General features: G+C 37.2%; 1 protein-coding gene across 5 annotated transcripts in view; it reads right to left on the bottom strand.

Annotated features, from left to right (window-relative positions):
• The window catches only part of LOC132145684 (receptor-type tyrosine-protein phosphatase U-like), a 259,638-nt gene that overhangs the window by 175,008 nt on the left and 68,932 nt on the right, over nt 1-15,698 (bottom strand). For all 5 annotated transcript variants that reach the window (XM_059556881.1, XM_059556878.1, XM_059556880.1 and 2 more), the window contains exon 2: nt 15,512-15,640. In XM_059556881.1, the coding sequence (XP_059412864.1) occupies nt 15,512-15,640 (129 nt within the window). The remainder of the gene's footprint in view (nt 1-15,511; nt 15,641-15,698) is intronic.

Consider the following 15,698-nt stretch of genomic DNA (forward strand, 5'->3'; position numbering starts at 1 on the left):
TCTGTTGCTCAGAGTTAGGGTGGGCTGAAATTGTGTTTTTTATTCTCATGTAAGGCTCCAAAGAGAAAATTGATCTTCAGTGAAATAACTGCGAGGCTGCGAGAGGAACAGGATTTTTATGAAAAATGCCTCTCGCCGTCACGGGTGTCAACAGACATTAGTTATAACGCTGGGGAATATGATGCTGTTCTGCTGTACTGACGCAGAGGAACGTGGACAGCAGGTAGCCATGAACAAACATTTTGTTTTTATGATATGCGTTTGAAGTGCACTTAAACATATTTAAATGAGGACTAGCGATATTTTCATTTATTATAGCTGCTGGGCCCAAATGTTCCATGTAATTTGTCTTATTTTTAAAGATAAACTGTGCCTATGATGCATCCCCACTCTGGAAATTCAATATTTATGTGGTTTAGGAAGAAATATGGTCTTACCGTATTTTAAAAGTTGATGGGTTAAGTATGAATTTCCACAATTTAATTAGAATGATTTTTATTAAAATAAAATAAATAAATAAAAATAAAAATTTGAAGGTCCACCATTAACGCTCGGTGGCAATGAGAGTGCATGCATTTTACACCAATTTGCCAAAATTAAAGTGTGTTGATTCTGACTAAATATAATGTCTTAATTTTTTGGGAGAAAGAGAAGATTTTTTTTTTTTTTGTGCATCCCTGTATATAACATATATTTAATGCGAAATGTTAGCAGATATCTTTCTCCATTTAGGCCATTTTCACATAAACAATATTGTAGCATTTCTTCTGATCAGGCTTGGAAAAGCCCATCAGTCAATGGAATTGCTTTGGAAAGCAGGATGTAATTTGATAAGGCCATCAGATTCAGCACGACACCGGTTGATTTATTTGTTACTGCATATGAAACTCTAAAACAACATCTAGCCTTCCACCAATTACTAACAGAACACTCTCCTCTGAGCCGTTTCATTCGTCATTTAGAGGAAACCGCTTTCTTTTGAATTTGGAGAACTATACTTCATTGAGCATAATCATTGAGCATAACAGACAAACGCAGCTTGCACACACACCCAGACACACATGCGGTTGCTTGTGAAAACGTCAATGCATGCTGAAGCTCTAATTACCGCCTGTGACATTGCACAAAAAGACTAAATGAGACATGTCAGTTGGACTCACAACTGAACTACATAGCCTTTATGGTCTTGACACTTCACTGAGGAAATGACATTATTCACTGTAATTTCAGAAACTGCACTGCGATAAAAATATTTTTAAGGTCGTTTGAGCTGTCACAATTTTAAGACGTTCACAAATCATTGATAATGCATAACTGTTATTTGTTCCCTGTGTGACTCTTTCTGTGATGACAAACCATTTAATGACACACTCCTTCCTGTCAAAATTCAAATGTCATTTTTTGGTCAGGAAAAACAAAACAAAACAAAACTGATATTTGCAGCACAATATGTCTGTTTCATCAGCTTGCATTATGATATGTTGACTGGTCTTGCATTAACATAACTATGAAGCTTACAGCATAAAGTCTGGTCCACTTAACAAGCAATGGACATTTTCAGACAGATAGAAACTCATTTCATAACTCCTGGAAATTGTGTGAAACCAAGCCAATCAGATTAAAGCTTGCCATATTGAGAAAGTTATTTGTGTGTACAATATGCATTAGATGGCCAAAAATGTAAAAATAATTAGCATTTTAGCACTTTCTATTCCATCCCACTGAAGTCAGCGGGGTTTTTAAATGGGTTTTTTTTGTGAAATGCCTGAAAAAATAAATAAATAAATAAATGATCTGTGGTTACCAAAAGCTCAAGATATCTCCACATTTTATTCTAAGACTTAAAATACACCCTAATAACGACCCTTTGTGATTCTTTTAAAGCTTTACTCATTTTAAAAACTCAAGTGACTTTACTCACTAGTCACTTCACAGGTTCGTTGTGTTATTAATTGGGCTTTTTTTATTAAATGCGTGGTAACACTTTAGTATAGGGTCCAATTCACACTGATAACTAGTTGCTTATTAGCATGTCTATTATTAACATATTGGCTGTTTATTAGTGCTTATAAAGTACATGACATGACATCCATAATCCTACCCAATACCCTAAACTTAACAACTACCTTATAAACTATTAATAAGCAGTAAATAAGGAGTACATTGAGGCAAAAGTCATAGTTAATGGTTAGTTAATAGTGAGAATTGGACCCTAAAATAAAGTGTGACCAAATGTGTCTTTAGGAACACTGTGTGTAAGAATGATAAATGTTCGTCTCTCACAGAACTTATTTTCTGCAGCAACCCAAAAGACAATGAAAAAAATCCTATTGAGTTATTTTTATTATTATTTATTATTATTTTTTTTTTTTGAGTCGAGTGAAACCAGGGTGATGTGAACTTCTGGATCTGCCTGTAAAACCCCTGATCACTGCAGCACTCAGTGCACCATGGGTGGTCTGACCTGAGGATACCGCCTCAAACTCTTGAAACACCCACTCATATTTTCTGGGAAGCTGTCTGGTGTCAGTGTGACTGACTCACGGTAACTTAAAAGATGGCTTTTGGTTCATTATTCAAATGACCGCCCATTTCAGCAGGACTCACACTAATGGCAGTGAACAGCTCTTCATTATCACTTCACTTATCACCCACAGATAGCCCCATGCCCCACATACACCTGCCCACCTGGATATCAATTATCCTGACAAGACCAGTCAACTCTGTTCTGATGTCAGTCCAGCCCTCGCTGTCTGTCTCGCGCTCAAATCCCCTCCAGAAACAGAATCAAGGCTCCCCGAGCCCCTCACTCTAGCTTCTATGTCTCCTTCATGCTTTGGCAGGCAAACAGAGTTGGGATTGTTTGCCTGCGGAGGGGAAACTATGCATCGGCGCACTGAGCTTTATAAACAACCACATAACTTTTCAGCACCTCAGGACGAGATGGTAATGACTTCAGAGGCTTTTCAATAGGTGTGTGAGTATTTCTCATAGACTTCCAAATGAACTGAATCCACACGAAGCCCACAATTCCATCATTATCTGCTCATTATTGTACTGCTTTTGCCCAGGGCCATGAGGGAGAGCTAATAGAGGAACTTGCTGCTTCAAATTGGAGTCAAAGAGAAGTTTTGTGCTACCTTTAAAGGAACCGTTTTCTCATAAAAATGTGTCTCCAGAATGAAGCCTGGGCCGAAGCTCTCAATGCTGTTGCATTTTTAAACATGTCGATCCACGATCTGTCACAGAACGAGAACCAGTGGTGTTTTGGTGTCAGTGATGTCAAATCTGGTGCATTGTGTCCAAAAGCAGCATTTTTGAACTGAACAATGTCATTTGGCAATGTAATGTCTTTAATAAGGGATTACGTATATCTAGCTGGTTGTTGTTGCAGAATAATCAACACCCTAAAGGGGTTTATTCTGATACAACAACCGGCTGGATGAACATTATCCCACTTATTACACACTGAGAAATGTGCCTTGTCGTTACTCCAAACAACATTTCATACTTGATCCAACTGAAGAAACTGATTTTCTCTCTCGTCATTGAGCTGACATAAAATATTCAGTTAACCTAATTATTTAATAATAATTTAAACTATTTGCTTCAAATCAAATGACAATTTTGCATTCTGTGAAAACCACGTTACCACTGACGTCACTGAAGTTCGGTTTGAGAATTGTCCCAGCATGGTTTGCATAGGACTTAATAAGGAGATAAAAAAAAAAAAAAACTGAAATGCAAACTGAATTAATCCTGACAGAGAACCACATAAAATAATTTTGAGGCTACTTGGGTCACTCTTTCCACTGTGCTTAAAGCGGTCATCTGATGCCCATTTTCCACAAGTTTATGTGATTCTTTAGGGTCTTAATGAAGAGATCATAATAGGGCAGCCTAGGGATGATTCTAGGATTTTTATTTTAGGGCGCCTCTAATGAGGGTATTATAGCAATCTATCGATAAACACATACCTTGTCCTCTGTTTCTCGCTCTGAGCCTCTGCTGATTGAAAAAGAATGAGCTGAAAGACGGGGAGGAGTCGACTGAAGTCTGCCACTGTTATCATATCAAATTTAAAGGGGACTGAGTTGATCACAAATTCATGTACAGTTTTAGAATTAATCGCATAATTTTAGGGGGGCTGAGTAGTCATTTTAAAAATGGCCTAACGACGCCCATAGGGTTTCTCCCTAATAGTCAACTAACCGTTGGTCGACCAAAATTGTATAAGTCACAGAAAAAAAAATTCCACATTGGCGAAGTCTGTTTGACGGACTGATTATTAATCTGGTATTTGGTATTTATTCATTTATTTAAGAGATGAAGACCGCGACACTGACTCGTCATCTCCACACTAGTGATGGTCTGGACCACGTTTCATATAGATTACATAATCAGAGTATTTGTTTTTCATTTGAAAAGGTTCATCTGAAAAGTAGACATTTCACTCTCTGTAGATATGTTTTTTTTTTATGTCTGTAAGGCAAAGGAGTTTTGCACTTAAGTTCACAGACCAAGGCGACAGAAAGTACATCACGTTGAGTCTTGAAACTATCTGTATGACCAAATATCAGGAGTATTTTAAGAGCAAGTGAGCTTCATGCAGTGAATGCTACTGTTCAGCTTCCACACTCCACACAGGCCATGTAAAGTTGCTAATACTTACATATTTCAGATGATAAGCTTTGAATGAGTTTGATGAATGATAGGCGAGTGTTTGGATGTCCTGTCTGATGTAGGCTACTGAATTACTATAGACTAGCCGTTAACGATCTGTCTATCATGAACTGCATGATTTCACCTGTAGATACATATAGATACAATATATATTTATTTAATTGTTTCTCATGTAAGAGAAGCCTCTTCCGGTTGACTAACGATTAGTCGACTTTTATGGGGGTAATGGTACATGCATTCATCCCAAACTGTCATGGTACGGACATCACGGTTCGGTTGTCAGACGACAAATACGGTCAGTCACAAGCAATCAATCCAAATCCAAACCCAATGCAACGCTAACCGTAGTGACAGGAAAAAGCAGAATAAGAGTCGATCTACGCACCAACCCAAAACAAGAACGGTGAGTTCATATGGCATGCCGTTTATAAATCTGAACCGGTTTTAGTTTTATTTTGGCCAATCTCTATTCCAGAATTGCACATTTTTTTTATTTGTGTGGTATTTGTATGCCATATAATGCATATTAAAGAAGTGTTTATAAGTGCAGTGCATAATTTTTTTTCTTTTGTTTTTTTTTTACAGCAGTAACCAAAGAACCAAGAAGCAGAGCGGTGTATTTCTTATTATTATTATTATTATTTTATTTAACCAAAAATTGAGCTTGTACACGTGTACAGAGTTTGGAATGTTGCAACTGACCAATCAGAATCTAGTATTTCAGGGAGCCTGTAATGACTAATGTTATCCAATGGGGTCTTATTGTAAAGTGCTACTAAACAATCTTTCAATTCTGTAGTTGAGTGCTACAGTAACTTCATCCACCCTAAATTCTGAAACTTCCAAAGACATCTTCAAACTCTCACAATGCCCCAGGCCTTCAGTTTAATTAGGATTTATTTAAGCCTGTCTGACACCATGTCGTCTTAGAGAAGTTAGTACTGCACTTTTTTTTTTCTTTGACGTCTGACAAGCGAATGTCATGTCTCCCCTCTCCTCCACCTTCAAGCTCATTCTAGGATGTCAGAAATGTCTTCTTGAAAGCACTACCTTCTTGATTGGGAGTATAAGAGAATGAATGGAGAGTTCTGGAGTTGGGAGGTGAATAGGATTAACACAATTTTGGATTTCTGAAATACATCTGCAATTCTCATTGGTACTAAAAGTCTCAAGATACTAAAAATAATAAATACATAAAATGATGACAGTGTTAATGTCTGTCTATTTTTGTTCTAAGTATTTGAATAGTATTTAATGATTATGAACATAAAAGCATTACAAAACTAAAAACATACCATATATGAAACCACAATGCTAATGTGGAGGTATGTATAATTACAATATAAAGTCATTTTGAGTGTTACTGCTATTAACAATATTTTCTAAAATAAGGTACATGTAATATAAAGGAACATAAGACAATGTTTTTGAAACCACTCCAAGTCTCACGCACAGTGTACGTATATGTTCACTTATTTGTTCACTCCTTCCTGATATAGTCCACTCAACTGCCCTACACTATATAGGGATTAGTGAACGAGCGATTTCAGACACAGCAGTTGTTTTTCTTTGGTGTCCTTATGGAGCCACTAAAGAGAAATGTTGATGACAACTTTGCTTTTTCTTTTGAGTTTTATGTTCTCTTGTTGTTGTGATGGAATATTATGGGATTTAAATCCTGCCATGATTCAAAACTGAAAATAAAGTTCTGAAAGGTTGAAACTAAGTGTTCGAAAACTCTAAATCTTACAAAAAAAAGTTTTGCAAGATCGAAAAAAAGATTTGCAAGCTTGCAAAATGTGAAAAAAAATAAAAATATCTCTGCAAACATTGTTGTTTTTGAGATTTCCTTCTTCAGAACTGCAACATTTCTTTTACGATGTTGCGCAAAGAATTTTTCAGAGTTTCAAATTTGTCAGTGTTCTCCCACTGTATTAGATTGTTTTCAAGATTTGAAACCTTGTAAATAGTGAAAACTGGTGTGCGAATAGGTGAAAAAAGTTTTGAAACTCTGAAAAGTGAGGTTCGAAAGGGCGAAACTTATTACATTACATTAGCACTCCTATTGCAGACTATCTTTTCAGAGCCGAATTTACAACACCCACTTTGCGGAGATACGCCCACACAGTTGCGAGCTTGCGACTCACGTGATTTGTGGCAGCGTTGTCACGCTGCTCAGCTCTGAAACTCTGAGCGAAAATGAAGCTTCGCAACCTCGCAACTAAAAAAAGCCTGGAGGGAGGGCCTTCTGCTCTTGGCCAATGCTTTGCTGTCTGCTCACGTACAGTCCAATCACAAGTCGTATTTACTGGAAAGGTGGGATTGACCGACTGCTCCGCCAAAGACAAAAGCGCAGTATACAGACTCACCAAATCAAATTTTTAAAAAGGTTTTATTGAAAAATTTGCCTTATTAAACGAACTGTTATTTATAAGCTTTTTTCCTTCTGGGGCCTGAAATTGATAAATTTTGGTAAATATTTAGCTAAATGTGTTTTTTTTGTGTGTGCTGGTAGTAGGCTAGTGCTGGCTTGTCTGGTTTAGGCCTGTCATGGATAAATAATGATGACAATAAAACCGCCAGTAGGTGACAGCAAAACCATGGTTTAAGTATTTATTGAATCGTTCAAATTAGGGGTGTGCACGGATAGTCGAACATTCGAATATTCGTTCTGCTCTAATTATTCGATAAATTAAAATGATATTCGAATTTTGCAAAAAAAAAAAAAACAAGTTCACAATAAAACCTAATTTGGTCAATTTCTGTGATTCTCCACGGCATATTTGAAGATGTATGCAAGCAAAAAATAATTTATGAATGAATAAGGGGCCGTTCACATATTCTCCTTCTCCAAAGCGCTCGGGCAGAAGCGCTCCTGAGGCGTCTGCCGTTGCTAAGCAACAGTGACGGGCTCTCTCCATGAAGACGCGGAAATTTCAGCAAAGGATAAATGGATTTGCAGCACAAAAAATCGCTTGCAGTAGCTCTGCTACTAAATTTATGATCAGCTGTTCCTTCATCTTGGCTGAGCTTTCAACGTTGTTATGGGAAAGAATGAAGCTGAATGTTTAGTTCTTGTCACATGACCTGCGGTGCGCTTGCGGCATTCTGAAAAGTTGAGATGTTTTTAACTCAATGCTTTGCGGACGCGCCTGGAAAAACGGGCGCGTCGCACCGCGTGCGCACCGCGACCGCGTCGCTTCCATTATGAGCGCACATACCTCCCGCCTACATTGGAAATAACGAACTTGAGCGCACAAAAGACACAATATGTGACCGGCCCCTAAGAACTGCGGTCTTCTACAGTACTTCAAATATGCGGTGGAGAATCACAGAAAGTGACCGAATTCAAGAACATTGTTGCGGCATCTCTCAAGCAACGAATAAACACCGCTAACTTGGAGAATGCAGTCAAAACTCCTCTTCTCGCGTCTGCCCTAGACCGTCGGCACAAACATCTCAGGTTTCTCGATGAAAACATGAGAGAAGTAAGAAAAAACTTTATTGAACATTATCAGATAATTTCCCTTGATGTGAGTGGTGCGGATGCAGCCGCCATCATCAACGATAAAGCAGATGCAATGCCCACTCGTCGGAGAAGGCTGAGCCAGTTCTCCAGCGATGATTACACAGAATCCAGCCGAGACGAGTGGGAACAGTTCTTGCTGGAGCCATGTATTCCACCAGATGAGGATCCCATTCAGTGGTGAAACGAAAACAAAAAAACCTATTCGTTTAACACACCGTTATTTGTGAGTCCCGGCAACGTTTGTGCCGTCAGAGCGCGTTTTCTCCGCAGCTGGCCTTATTGTTAACAGACTAAGAAGCTGACTTTCCCCCGATCATGTTTACATGCCCGTATTTCTTAACAAGAACGTGTAAAACAATAGAAAAAAAGAAAAAAAGATTTGCTGACAGTTTAAAAGTTTCAAAGTTAAGTGTAGGCTACGTTCTACAATAGCCTAATCGCTGCAGGCTGCTTTACGTTTTTTCTTTGTTCACTTTTTTTTTCACTTTTTATTTTGCTTTTAATCTGTACTTTTGTTTGTTTGCACGCATTGTTAAAGGTTTTCAGCTACAAAACACAATGTGTAGCCTAATGTTCAATCTTATTGTGTGTAAGCTTGTTCAAAATGACGGAAACAATAAATGTTGCTGAAAAATAACGTCTGTCTCATTAAACTTAATTTAAATAAACGAATATTCGAATATTCGTTTTTTGTGAGCTCAAATATTCGAATGTGATATTTGCGGGAAACGCCCATCCCTAGTTCAAATCAAACTTTTCGTTCAAAATGGCTGATTCTATTAGAAAATATTCGTTGAAAATCTGATGAATTCAAGGAACAAAACACTGTGTTAAGTGCCATTCACATGTCGCGCCTAAAAACACGTGGAAAACGCGTCGCCAGCGCTCGGGCAGTTGCGCTCCTAAGGCATCTGCAGTTGCTAAGCAACCATGACCTGCTCTCTCCATGAAGACACAGAAAATTTCAGCAAAGGATAAATTAATTTGCAGTCCTTAAAATCGCGTGCATTAGCTCTGCTACTAAATTTATTTCAAAATTCCTTCATCTTGGCTGAGCTTTCAACGTTGTTACGGGAAAGGAGGAAGCTGATTGGTTGGTTCTTGTCACATGACCTGCGGTGTGCTTACGGCTCTCTTGAGATGTTTTTAACTATGCGGCGTGGACGCGCCTGGAAAAACGAGTGCACATACCTTGGAAATAACGAGTGTAATAATGAGTGCGCAAAAGAAGCGATATGTGAACGGCCCCTTACTATGCACTGCTGTAGCTACAAAATTAATAGCTCATTTGTGCATGCGCACATGTGCTGATACTCAAGAATTGCTTAATGTTCAATGAATATAAAAATGTAAAACATTTTTTTTCATGGCTTAAATTATAAGTACATTCTAACTGTAACTTCTAACTTTATTAATTCTAACATGCTTCATTGAACAGTGAATGCTTTTGGACTCTTAGGACGTGGTTTTGCAAAGTCGGTGACTCAAAATGTCAGCTCTATCCTCTCTCAATCCGTCACAAACAGACAATGGAAGCAATAAAAAACAACAAAAGAGCTATGATATACAAGTGCTATAACAAGTCTCATTTAGCTTACACGTAACAAAGGCCTTTAAATAATATAATAAAGAAAAAAGAAAACAGAGAGAATAGAAAAAGAATAGAGCAAGCTAGTGTTAGAGGTCTTTTTTTGCCTTTGTTAATTGTATAATAAAAGAAAACCGATTACCGAATACAAAAGATTAGAAAGCTTAATATTATTCTTTTTTTAAGAATAGTGAGTGTTAAAGTTAAAAGGTCAAATAAATTTGGAAGAGATGTGTTTTAAGCTGATTCTTGAAGATGGATAAGGATTGAGTACAGACAATCCAGCAAAGATTTACCCAAACGAAGATCTGAGACTACAGAATATCCTCAATGCAGAAAGCACTCTCACACACACACACACACACACACACAGTATCAATTTTAGTCATGTGGTGGAGAACAAATAGTTTATCATATGTTTTAAACATTATATATTTATTAGCCTACTTATTTATGTTATATATATATATATATATATATATATATATATATATACTTATATTTTATATATATACTACTTATATATGAAAATACAGATGTTTAGATTATAATTCAGGTTTATTTTTTATTATTTTTACAAAATAAAGATTTTAAAATGTCTCAATACATATAGCCTATAGTGATTGCAGAAAAAAAGTTAACAATGCATTCATAAATTTGTAATAGGCAATTATTTATAATTGTTCTGAAATATTTTAATGAAAGTAAAAAATACACTGTACACCTTTCTGAATATTTAAATATAATATCTAAATATTCTTTTGGATGCACTATAGAAGTCACTTTAATTGTAATACTCTGTCTCTACATGAAGAGAGAGTCAGTGGTCCACTGCGTGAGGAAAGTGAGTCGTGAGGAAAGTGAATCGTTCGCTTCTTGAGGAACGTGAGTCGCCAGCTGAGGAAAGTGAGGTGAGTGTGTATACTGATGCACCGCCGGCCTATCAGTGGTAAACTCAGTGGCTACTGGCAATTGTATGGTGAATTCCAGCGACAGGTCGGTAACCTTTTTTTAGAACCGGACCGCACGCCATCCTAGACGGGACCGCCTTGTGGCCAGAAATCTGTGCATCCTCTGTTTGCGTATCCTGTGCGCTTTTGTCATTGGCGGAGCAGTCGGTCAATCCCACCTTTCCAGTAAATACGACTTGTGATTGGACTGTACGTCAGCAGACAGCAAAGCATTGGCCAAGAGCAGAAGGCCCTCCCTCCAGGCTTTTTTTAGTTGCGAGGTTGCGAAGCTTCATTTTCGCTCAGAGTTTCAGAGCAGAGCTGCGTGACAACGCTGCCACAAATCACGTGAGTCGCAAGCTCGCAACTGTGTGGGCGTATCTCCGCAAAGTGGGTGTTGTAAACTCAGCTCTGAAAAAATTGTCTGCAAATGTAATGTAATGTAATAAGTTTCGCCCTTTCGAACCTCAGTTTTCAGAGTTTCAAAACTTTTTTCACCTATTGGCACACCAGTTTTCAGATCACTATTTACAAGGTTTCAAATCTTGAAAACAAACTATACACTGGGAGAACAGTGACAAATTCGAAACTCTGAAAAAATGATTGCACAACACCATTAAAAAGAGTGTTGCACCTCTGAAGAGGGAAAACTCAAAAAACAAAATTATGTTTGAAGAGATTTGATTTTTTTTACCACTTTGAGTTTCACATTTTTTTTCCACATTCGCACACCAGTTTTCAGATCACCATTTGTAAGGTTTCAAACCTGGAAAACAATCTAATACAGTGGGAGAACACTGACAAATTTGAAACTCTGAAAAAAATTATTTGTGCAACATCTTCTGAAGAAGGAAATCTCAAAAACATTTTGCAAGCTTGCAAATCTTATTTTTCGATCTTGCAAAACCTTTTTTTGTAAGATTGTGAGTTTTCGAACACTTAGTTTCGACCTTTCAGAACTTTATTTTCAGTTTTGAATCATGGCATCCCATAGAATATGGGGGAAGAAAAATGCTAAAGTTCCTCATGTAAACACAAAGCTTGTCAGGCAAACACAAAAGTTCTGCATTCCCTCGCAAAAGCATTGCGCTCCCCTAAGAAACTTTGCATTTGCTCACAAAACCATCATATTATTTCAATGCAAGTGAAAGCAAAAGCATTAAAATATAATTTTCCTCACATTTATTATCACCGTGTGCTCTAAAAAGCCAAAACAGAAATCCACAGATCTGCAAGGTCATTAGAAATCAAAGTTCTTCAACAAAAAGGTCTATAGTGCTACAGCTCAGTATTAAATGAAAGCCTTACTTTTATACCTTCAACCATTTCAGTCTACTTTCGTATTAAAGAAGATATAGACATGGTTAATATCGTGGGCTTAGTTAATTTTGAAAAATGTTCCAAATCAAGCTCATTTCGCAACTTATTGGACCAGAAAACAGTTCTCCAAAGTTTGCCGAAGCAGTTAAACTGAAACTGCCAGAACAAATATTGTCAAAAGTTCGTGAGATTTCACAGCATGACTCCAAACAGGTGAAAGTTTTCTCATTCTGATGCAAGAACAAACTGCCATTAAAGCTTATTACCTCTGCCTCTTATTTCAATAACATATTCAATCCATTTCTCTAATCAACACACTACAAAGCAGCATGAAGAGCCTCAAAAAAAAAAAAGAGCTAAGCAACAAGCCGATAGGCTGAAAGCTTGTCTTATTACACCTTGACATCAAAGACAGCAATGCTTCCCCGCATCAACACAAATGAGCATCTCAATCTCGTCAGGAAACAAGGGGAAAATTGGCCCGTGCTAATGTGCCATTTAAATGCAAGAGCAATTTCTGCAGTGCTGGCTGAGATTTTTTCGTGCTTTCTTGCACCTGATCTTCAAAGACGCATGTCAAAGTTTTAGAGCGGGGTTGACATGTTCCTGCAGCAGGGGGCAGAGGGAAGATCATGGCACTGCCCGTCTGTTAGAAGTCAAGCTCACTAAACTCAAGACCAGACACACTTCTGTACAGATCCAAAACAAGTCTAGCTTTAATGATCTAGTATTTTTTGGTGTTTAAAGCTCGAAGCACAAACAAAGAGGTGCTCTGCATAAACAGAACTTATTACTTCAGCTTCAATCAGTGTGTTAATATGCACAAGCTTAAGGGCCGTTGGATTTCTGGACATCATTTAGGAGTTTATGTGCTGTGTGCTAGCAGGTCTTCGTCCTCGAATGTTGTCTGCAACTTCATGAATTATCAGAACGCTGCCTGTACTCCCATAGAGTTGCTGCAGCTCATTTGCATAAGGTTGACTTAAAGACCACCAACGTGCTGTCGTGCATGTCACTGGAAATCATAAACGAACCTCCATTTACACCAATTGTAGGCTTCAGTCAATAACCATAATGTTTTGAGACACTCAAATGCAACTTGTCAGTGGGCTATACACGTAGACTTTAGTTCTACTGTTTATATTTACACGTAATGGCATTGATTTTAACACATAAGATAAACTGTATCTTGCAGATTCTTTTTATAGAGTGCAAAGTACAAATATTCTCTATGGTTCTGTTTGTAATGTTCTGTGTTTACAATTGAAATGAAAACTCTGTCATGATTTACTAAGCCTCATGTTGCTCCAAACTTATAAAGCTATTAATCTTCACAGCACTAATGAAGATATTTCGGTAACATTTTACTTTAAGATTTCACATCTAATATGTGCAAGTATCTTAATACATTATGCGTTTCAATGCACATTATAATACATTTTATGATCTCATTAATAACTTTAACCACAGTTATAATACATTATATTATTATTTGTATTTTTACATACATTAATTTAAACAGAATTTTCGCAGAAGTACAGAGCAGAATGAATTAGTGCACCTTTCAAGCAAACATGTAAAACCTTAAATTGAATAGGTAAAACTTGAAACACAAAAAGATTAATAGAGTTTTCAGAAGTATCGGTATGCTACAGAGCCTGTCTGTTGAGTTAGACCCATATTACACCAGTCTACCTTTCCTCTCTCTCTGTTTCTCAGTTCCCCTTCATTGACATGCTGAACATACCCCAGTATGGATCAATAATATTGACCAAATAGCACCCAATAAACTAAGCTGTTGTCTCAATTGGAGTGTCTTTAGCAGCTTTGATGGAATTGAACCCTCCAGATAAGTGCAGTATTGGACGGCTACTCAAAGAAATGTCAACTCAAAGCGCCACAGATTGTCTTCAAGCTTCTTATGTCCACTTAACAACATTATATGCCACTAGAATGGATCCAGGGTAGTAGACAGTTTATATTGCACACTATGAGTAGTATTAGATCAAAATTATTGTATATGCATATAGTAATAGTTTTTGTTAATCAAATAGTTTATCACATGGAAATGACTATTGGGCAAATTAAATATTTTACAAATTAAAATGATCTTAACTAATCTAATTATCTTTTTATGTGAAAGCTGATGAACACACACAAAGAGATTTTTCATAAGTAAACAATAAGTTTTGCATCAATGCAGATTTAGTTGCTGATATCATTAATTAGATTTTAAGTTGCCCATAATAGTTTTCCATACTTTTTTTAATCCGTTAATCACAATTGTGAAAGAAAAACCAAATTATTATTAATAGTAATAATAATAATAATAATGTTGGATATATTGCTGTCTTGGTTAAAAAAAAATAAGTGCTGTGAGAGCACTTACATGTGTAAAAACCATAATGCACACAAGAGCGTCCACATTTTCACATCACACAAATTACTATTTAGACTCGATTGCCATTATTAGAGCAGGAAAAGCCCTGTGTGTTTCTGTTGCTCCCCATGTACCTTGTGGAGATGTACAATTACCGCTGAAAACCATCTGAACTCTAAGTATGTAATCACACAACTCCTACCTGAACGGCAGTACACGGCCTGAAGTGATACTAAAAGCACATTTATAATTGGAAGGACACAGTGTTTTTCTGACATTACCAAAGACACTTGACACTGTGAGTTGCCATAACACTCTATGCTAGTGGTCAAGATAAAAAGATGTGGTTTGTATTCCCTCTTTGAAGAAGATAAGATTTCCTACATTAAGCAGTTAGAAGAACAAAGACACTTAAAGTTGCACGTTTACTCGAGCTTCGATTCAAAAACTAGCAAGCTACTTTGGAACTACATAAGCTGCTTCCATCTAAGGCAACATCTTAACAATCATGAATGATGCGTTTTAAAACACAAAAGGCAGTAAGCTACCAGTAGGTTAGCATGTTGCTAATCTAAAAACGTGACACTCCAGCACAAAATGACCCAGCCACAGATGTTCCTAAAGGGGACATGTTGATGGAAACAAATATGAAATGGAAGGAAAACTATATTTTAGTGGTTTTTTAGTGTGAACACAAAGTTTCTAAGCGGACTGGAATACTTTAGCAAATTAGCGCAAATGTTTTGTGAAAGACGTCAAGTTACTTAAGTTTTCCTCTCATTTCCATGTGCCTTTGATGGCTCCATACTTTTGAAACTCATTTTGAGAGATTTTTTTTTTTCAACTATTCAACTATTTTTGTTTCAGAATTAAACAAAATGATCTGTTTTCTGTTTTGCTTTGTTATCACTGAGGTATTTAATGCATTCTGTTATTGCTTAATACTTTAAGGATACATACGGTGCTTTCTTAGGTTTTACATATAAAGCCAAATCACATGTTGGAAACATTCATATTACAATCGGGGGTTCATGACAGCACAGCAGTAGAACAGAACTCACCCCGTGTAAGGTCAGAGGTCATGTGAGGCCAGCTGTAGGTCCGTACAAGCTGCCAATCAAAATCATCTTCTTGTGCCTGTCTGTATTCACATAGGCTGGGGTCGGAGTCTTCCTCAAACGTGCAGCCAGCTGGAGAGAGAGAACACACTGTTAGAAGCAAGCTGTATTTAGATGGTCACTCTGCATT

Source organism: Carassius carassius, chromosome 8 (assembly GCF_963082965.1).
Source record: "Carassius carassius chromosome 8, fCarCar2.1, whole genome shotgun sequence".
Lineage (NCBI taxonomy): Eukaryota > Metazoa > Chordata > Actinopteri > Cypriniformes > Cyprinidae > Carassius > Carassius carassius.